This window comes from Penicillium argentinense, assembly GCF_028826775.1.
Source record: "Penicillium argentinense strain IBT 30761 chromosome Unknown utg000001l_segment0_segment0, whole genome shotgun sequence".
NCBI lineage: Eukaryota > Fungi > Ascomycota > Eurotiomycetes > Eurotiales > Aspergillaceae > Penicillium > Penicillium argentinense.
Window position 1 is genome coordinate 805670 of NW_026622660.1, and position 7709 is coordinate 813378.

Sequence of the window (7709 nt, forward strand, 5' to 3'; positions counted from 1 at the left end):
CGATTCGAGGATTGCGATCACCAGGTATGTTATATGTTCTTAAAATATTGTGAGCCTAATATTAATGTATTATTAGAAGCACTATTCCCACATTGGCAACCTCAAGACACACCTCACCAGCCATCAAGGCGTGACGGTCTAGTAAGTACGCTAGCAAGGGCCGCCACGCTATTAACGAGATGGACGAGGTCAAGGGTATTAACACATTCTCAATTTATTCTTGTTATATTACTCATATTGTGAAGAGCTACAGCCGAATTGATTCAATTGAGCGGTGCCAACATGCTGTTTATCTGAAGCTTAGAGAAATTTAGAATAGGGGGTTGGCCAGCGGTGACTAAATATCCTGGGAGTTGATAGATCACATCGCACAGGCTTGGCCTGTGCAATAGATCGGGACCTAACCCGTTACAGTTTCGACGTTTTTCCGCGGCCTCAATAGAGCCAGATAAAGTGTTCATCTGCCATTTCCTTCGCTAGAAACATTTCTACTATCTTCAAGCCCACTATGGTTGCATCTCGCGAAGAATATGATGTCTTGCTAGTCGGGGCCGGTATGTCTGGCCTCTGCGCACTTCATCATATTCGGAAACGATTCCCCCATTGGCGGATAAAAGTCCTTGAGGCTGCACCGGATGTTGGTGGCACATGGTATTGGAAGTGCTATCCTGGCGCACGCTTCGACTCTGAGTCTGTCTCTTATGCTTTCTCATTTGACGAAAGTATCCTGAATGACTGGCGTTGGAAGGAAACCTCCTCGGCACAGCCAGATACCTTAAAGTATCTTCAGTTCATCGCCGATCGGCTTGATCTGCGCCGCGACATCCAATTCAATACACGCGTTGTATCTGCACAATGGGTCGATGACAGACGTCAATGACATTTCATCGATGACAGAGGCCGTTCCTACGTCACGAGATTCTACGTCTCCTGCCTCGGTTTCCTTTCCAACCCAACGGTTCCTGCTATCCCTGGCATTGAATCGTTCCGAGGCCGTGGATTCCACACTTCACAATGGCCTAAGGACCTAACAAATGCTGATTTAGCAAACCAACGTATCGGTGTCTTGGGCACTGGAGCCACTGGTATCCAAACAATCACTGCCCTTTCCAAAGTACCGGGCATCAAGTCGCTCACAGTATTCCAACGGACCGTCAACTGGTCTGCTCCACTCCACAATAGTGAAATTACCGACGAGCAAATGGCGGAAATTCGCAAGGACTGGGCCGAGATGTTTCAAACCTGTGCGGACACACCAACGTGCTTCATATACAAGGCAGACCCTCGCAAGTCGTCTGACGTCACACCGGAAGAGCGTCACGAACTGTGGGAAAGAATCTACGCCACGCCTGGAATGGCGAAATGGCTAGGCGCTTTTAGCGATACATACACGGACCGAACAGCAACCAACTATACTCCAACTTCATGGCCGACAAAATCAGAGGTCGCGTTAACGATCCTGAAGTCGCAGAAAGTTTGATTCCGAAAGATCACGGCTTTGGCCTTCGACGTGTGCCTTTGGAGAGCGGGTACTTTGAAGCGTATAATCAGCCGAATGTTCACTTAGTCGATCTAAAGAAGAACGCTATTGACCAGGTTACACCTAAGGGCGAGATGGGACGGAGCACGAGTTGGATATCTTGGTCTACGCTACCGGCTTTAATGCTATCACTGGGGCTTTTGCAAACATTAACTGGATTGGCAAGAACGGTGTTCCCCTCTCATGGGTAAAAGCGGCACTGAAGAAGGTGACAAAGCCGTTTGGGTTGACTATCGACCACGGACGTACCTGGGCATGACAGTTCCCAAGTTCCCTAACATGTTCATGGTCCTGGGACCTCACCAGCCTTTTGGGAACGCGCCGCGTAGCATCGAGCACGCCGTTGATGTTATCGTCGAGATGTTGACTACTTGTGACGAGAATGGTTATACATACGTCGAACCAAAAGAAGAAGCAGTGGAAGCCTGGACCGAGCATGTGGCGGACTGCAGCGAGGGTGCGTTGCTGAACGAGGTCGATAGCTGGATGACTGGTGTGAACAAGAATGTCGCGGGTAAAACGGTGAGAAACGTGGCACGGTATGCCGGTAGTGCCATTGAATTCAGAAGGAGGTGCGAGTTGAGCAGGGCGGCAGGATGGCCCGGGTTAGAATTTGCTGGAAACTTGCCCATGGCAAGCCTATAGAAATAGGTCAAAATCAATTGCTAGACCACGGGATAATCACTTGTCAACCACTTTCCATGAATTGAAGGTACGCGTTGATTTAGATACGACCGCGATATATTCCACATAGCTGTTCACCAGGGCCAATGTAATACAAGCAGTGAGGCCACATTACTTATGACTTGATTCTGGCTCTTCACCAATTTCTCTGCTTCCCTGTTACTGTACGCCTGAGAAAACTTATCCCTTCTGCCCGGACCATCTGTCCTGGCAGAGCTTTTGTCAAAGGCGGGCCAGCCACGGACCGTGCCGATTCGGACCCGGGTACTTACACCAGGCCGTATATGGTTAAGAGAATAGATGGAGGAATTGAAAACGAAAGTCGTGCAATGGAAACAGCCGGGCGCCGCCTGATTGAAGACATAAAAATGTATCTCGTCGCTGGGGGCTTGTATTGACAAAGAACGTGAATGATCAAATCTGTGTGTATTAGTACTCCTCTTGTATTGACAGTCGATCATGGAAAGTTTAGACACTCCTTTGTTAGGGATTGAGCCACGTCTCCATGATTTGCCGAGTCTCTCAAACCGATGGCTTGAGTGTCGGACCAAAAGGACTTTACCTTTTTATTCTTGGGTGCAGCTCTAATATGACCGATAATATCCGGGCTGGCCCTGCCATTGTTGAAGTTGATTAAATATAAATTGTATCCTCTTCTAGTCACCGAAGTTTCCATAACTAGTCAAGTACTAAATTAGGTAGTCAGAGAAAATTCTTTTCAATTTTTGCGGTCTAAATGTACGATCTTGTTTTTTTGTGTTAGATTTTCCTGGGGCTTCCTTAGCTGGGTAAATCAAACCAGAACTGGAATGCCATACTTATTTTATTTCGCAAACAAGTGAACTTGGTAGTATCACACGGCTGGTAAACGCTCCTTCCAGTTCAGATTTTGCACACCTGCAAACTAATTTCTTAGGTCCCTCAATTATTGAAGAATATGTGCACCCTGTCGTATCTCACCAGGCGTATACAAAATTGAGGTAACTTTCCATACGCTGGATAATGGCTCGCTGGATCTGCAGAAGGTAGCTATCTATCTGTCCAGATAAGTCAGCATGTCACCCAACTGCCAGGACAGACTCATCAGACCTACATTCACATAAATGCACTGGCTATGTGCAGTGCCATGAAGTCGAGTGTTTCAGGTGGTGGTAGGTCATCCAATGATGTACACTCCAGCTTCAGCTGAGAGGGTCAGAGCGTAACTGTCGCATGGCGGAGGGTGATTCTCGCCCGGTCTCACCCCATTCTCACGCTGGCTATTGCGCACTCACCCTACTCATCCAGGCCACATCCACTAGAGTATTGATTGAGCAGAAGCCACATACATGCCGGATTGTAGTATGATTGATTATGCGAAGACAGGATATTATTTTTTATAACTGTGTTTCGAGTACATACGACCATAGGGTGTGGAGAACAGGGCTTCCCGTCCGCTCAGCCGTACTTAAGCCACACGCCGGCAGGTTAGTAGTATGGTGGGTGACCACATGCGAATCCCTGCTGTTGTATGTTTTTTTTACCTACTTTCTTCTTCTTCTTCCATCCGACGTAAATTTTAAATTTATTTTTGGTTGGGGGCGGGCGGTTGTGTGGACCAGCGCGGCAAACAGCCATTAGAAAGTGAGACCTGCCGGGGCACGCGTACACGACAGCTTTTAACTTCGCGTTTGGGCAATACTGCTACACTATCACCCTCGGCTGGACCAGAGCTTGGCAGGAGATATAGGAACATGTGCGGTCGAGAATTCAATCTGGAACTGGCCGAGAGTGTGCTTAAGATTCCACTTCCGAGCTCTGGATTCCGACAAATCACTTTTGAGACGGACATGGCAGGCTCTGCGGCAGCAACAGTCGGGTATTGCGTTCATACCGACAACAAATCCTCCTTCGGGGTAGAAGTAGTTATTCAAAGCATCGACATCCCTAGAAAAATTTATGTGCCTAACGCCACTAACCCGGGGCCCTTTCCGGACAGTGATGATTGTATCCTACCAACACTGTGGATCCCTTCACTTTCTCTGTTTTCCCTCCAACTGAGTCAGTAGTGTCTGCCATTGCAGCTTCAATTGCGGGAAATGGTTGACCACCCTGAGCCCAAGATTCGACCCACACGTTATCTAACGAGACCGAAGATACCAGACCTGAGACACGACTGCCGTCTGTGTCAGTTCCCCAAACGTGGATATTGGTACACTGAATCGTTGTATTATGTGCATCAATTTTGATCCCCACTAGTCCCTCTCCGGCAGTATAATTGACGATCTGGCCATTTTTCCAGGTAGCGCCGTCGACAACATGCATCCTAACTTGACAATGTTCACTATCCATATTTACCATGAAGTCATGCTCCACCGGTCGCCGGTCACATGCCTTGAGACTACATTGAAGGAGACAGCTTTGAGGGACAGCATTCCATTGAGCATGGGTATCGGCGTCTATAAGGCTTTGCAGCCGTCTCGGTGGTGAGCTCCAGCAGAGGCTTGAAAGCGAATTTGACGTGCTGTGCACGCCTGGTCCGTCATCGTAGTCCTCCTCTGTAAACAGATCCAATATATCCTCCTTTAGTATTACACAAAGAGCAGCCCACCTAGAGTCCGTGACAAAATTCGGCTTTTCAGCAGAATTCCAGACTGCTGGCTGCCGAGATGCTTCCGGGGCGGCCTGTACATATTTGCCTGGAAGATGAAAGCGACAAAACTTACGTATGATTCGAGGTGGCGTGCCGAGAAATAGAAGGACGTTTTTACCTGCTACGTCTGTCGGAGATCACGAAGGAAGTGAGGCTGCACGGAAAGATTCTGTGTGTTGTTGGTGGTAGACAAGGGCGAAAAGGGAAGCTGCTACGTCTCCTAACTTCCCGAAATTTTTACTTTAGCCAGTAATGTAAGCAAAAGGTAATTGCTCGTAATACCTTTCGCTTCGTCAACACATCCTAATCTGCTAACAACCCAGCGTCCATTCACCTTGCCAGACACACAAGACGCCACTTCCAGTGGATTAATTGGATCAGCAAAATGGATTGCTGTTAAATAGTCCCAGCCCTTACGAGCTAAAGACCTTGGACCAGTCCTGCTTTTTGAAGTAGTCCGCCACGCTGTTGAGCTCCGGTGCTTGTTCCAACTACACAAGTTAGCGTAAAGAACGAGACGCGAAGCTGCATCGCACTCACATCCTGGGGATGGATAACGGCTGGATCTCCACCGTAGTATCCAAACTCCTTCCAATACCCCCAATTGTCATCAAGTTCCCGCTGTAGCTCAGGGGGAAGGGAACGACTGACTCCCCCTTGGGTAGCACGACGGGTTCAGCTTTTACACCTGTCACTTGCGAGAAGGTTTCAATCAGGCCGCGCAGCGAAATCCGGGCTCTATAACCGATAACCCTCTTTGGAGCTGAATCAAGCACTATGGCTTTGACAATGGGTCCAGTGTCTTCCTCCGCGGCGATAAAAGGTAGCTCCACGTCTGGGTCAAGACCCCCGATAAACTGGGCCACTCCGTCCGCATTCTAGGAAGAATAAGTCAATATTAATAAAGAGGAGGGAGGCCGACAACGTACCTTTCTGGGAAGAGTAATAGGATTGGAGACAAAGTTGCTCAAGAAGTACCCTGCCTGGAAGATGCTTGTTTTGGCCCACAACTCAGGATGGTTCTCGCTGCCGTAAGCCTCGGCCTTGGCCTTGGAATCAAAGTGATAGACATGCGGGTATTTCCCATTGGACCACTTGGCTGCATTGGAGAGAGAGGAGAGCACAAAACGGTCCAGGGTGTGGACTTTTGCCGCAGCGTCAATGACACCCTTCAATTGCTCGGTTTCGTGCTTAGCAGCCCAGACATTGAGAGGCTGAGCTGCTGCGGCCGCCTTGCCTTGACTGGCGGGATCGCCAAACAAGCCCCAGAAATCGCTAACCGCGAAAATAACATGGGCGCCCTTAAAGGCCGGGGTAAATGAAGAAGGATCATCCAGGTCAGCTTTGACCACTTCTGCACCGCGAGTAGCCAATGCTTGGGCCTTTGAGCTCGAAGGGTTTCTGGTAATCGCGCGCACCTGCCAGCCGGGTTCCTGCAGGAACGTTTCCGCAACGGAGCCGCCCTGGTTACCGGTGGCGCCGAGAATGACAATGAGTTTCTTGGAAGACATGACAAAGACAAGTTTAGACCGACTGGAGTAGCTGACGATCCTGAATAGGTCAAATTAGCGAACTATGCGTGTGATTGCCTCTGGTTTTTATAGCTAACGGCCCAACGAGAATCGTTTGATTGAGCTGCTGAATAATGACGGTATTGTTTTGTCATAGCTTAGAAACTCTGTACAAAAGTCTCCGAGGATCCGCCCACCAGAACCACCGGGGTCGTCGAACGCACATGGTAAACCTTTGAACGGCTACGGCCAAAATATATATATATATATATATATACTGCCTCTAAGTATTCTTAGGAGGATCATCTGACTATTTGACTTTAGGCTAAATAGTAATTAATCTGAGACTTCTAACAAACTAGGACCCTTAAATCAACGGGCTATAGTAAGCAGCCCCACCCCGTTCCCGACACTCTTTACTACTCAGTATAACTAGTGTAGTGGGGAGACCTCCCCCTACTACATGGGTGCCATCCATGCTATGTGACATAGCCGGCAGTATACGGTGGCCGGATAGCTAGTTCTAGAATACACCTTCTTACACCTCCCCGACCTGACCCCTACATTTGGGCTTCTCGCTATTTCCTGGTTGCTACGCGTGTGTTTCTTGGTGGTTTTTCTGCTGAATCGACCCGCACGTCTCAGCGCGTGCTGCCATCGAGCGTTCCCCTCTTCACTAGTTAGTTAGATATCGGTATGCTTAGTGATCTAACCGCACTGTTAAGATCGTGAAGGGTTATTATAAAGTTGATCGGAAGAGCGGCACGTATATCAGATACGCTTTGGCTTAAAGAATGATGAAGAGGAGCAATGACAAATAATAAATAAGCAATAGATTTTTAACATTAACTAACGTAATCAACGGGCGAGTGAGCCACTTTGACCGAAAACACGTTCCGACGCTTACCCTCCCTCTTCAACCACCCACCATGCCACCAAAACACACTCAATCAGGCCAAAACTCGATCGAACAGGAATGCCGAATTCTCTTAGCTATTAGAGATATTCAGAATGGCTCTACCGAGTCGGTGCGCGTGATCGCAGCGCGTTACCAGTACCCCGCTCAACACTCACGCGTCGCCTCCAGAATACACAATCTCGTATCAATACACGCCCTAATAGTCATAAATTGACTCAATTTGAAGTAGAATCACTTGTGCAGTGGATACTCTCTATAGATTCACGTGGTGCAGCCCCAAGGCCCTCTACTGTGAGAGAAATGGCTAATATTCTACTTGTCGACCGTGGAAACACCTCCCACTAACTGTTGGAATCAACTGGGCATCCCATCCACCTTCGTGAAACGCCATGAAGAGCTCCAAGCACGTTTTTCAAAACGCTA

At 48.4% G+C, this 7709-nt stretch overlaps 2 protein-coding genes across 2 annotated transcripts; one reads left to right on the forward strand and one right to left on the reverse strand.

Annotated features, from left to right (window-relative positions):
* Positions 1 to 508: 508 nt before the first annotated feature.
* Positions 509 to 2185, forward strand: N7532_000247 (flavin-containing monooxygenase; the record flags this gene model as incomplete). The annotated part of the gene is made up of 4 exons (XM_056612751.1): positions 509 to 780; positions 898 to 1326; positions 1404 to 1630; positions 1707 to 2185. The coding sequence occupies 4 exons, from the start codon at positions 509 to 511 to the stop codon at positions 2183 to 2185; spliced, it is 1407 nt and encodes a 468-aa protein (XP_056479975.1).
* A 3084-nt stretch (positions 2186 to 5269) lies between these two features.
* N7532_000248 (NmrA/HSCARG family protein) lies at positions 5270 to 6367 on the reverse strand (the record flags this gene model as incomplete). Its single annotated transcript, XM_056612752.1, has 4 exons — positions 5270 to 5347; positions 5397 to 5477; positions 5543 to 5734; positions 5786 to 6367. 4 exons carry the CDS (start codon positions 6365 to 6367, stop codon positions 5270 to 5272), a joined length of 933 nt encoding a protein of 310 aa, XP_056479976.1.
* Positions 6368 to 7709: the final 1342 nt, after the last annotated feature.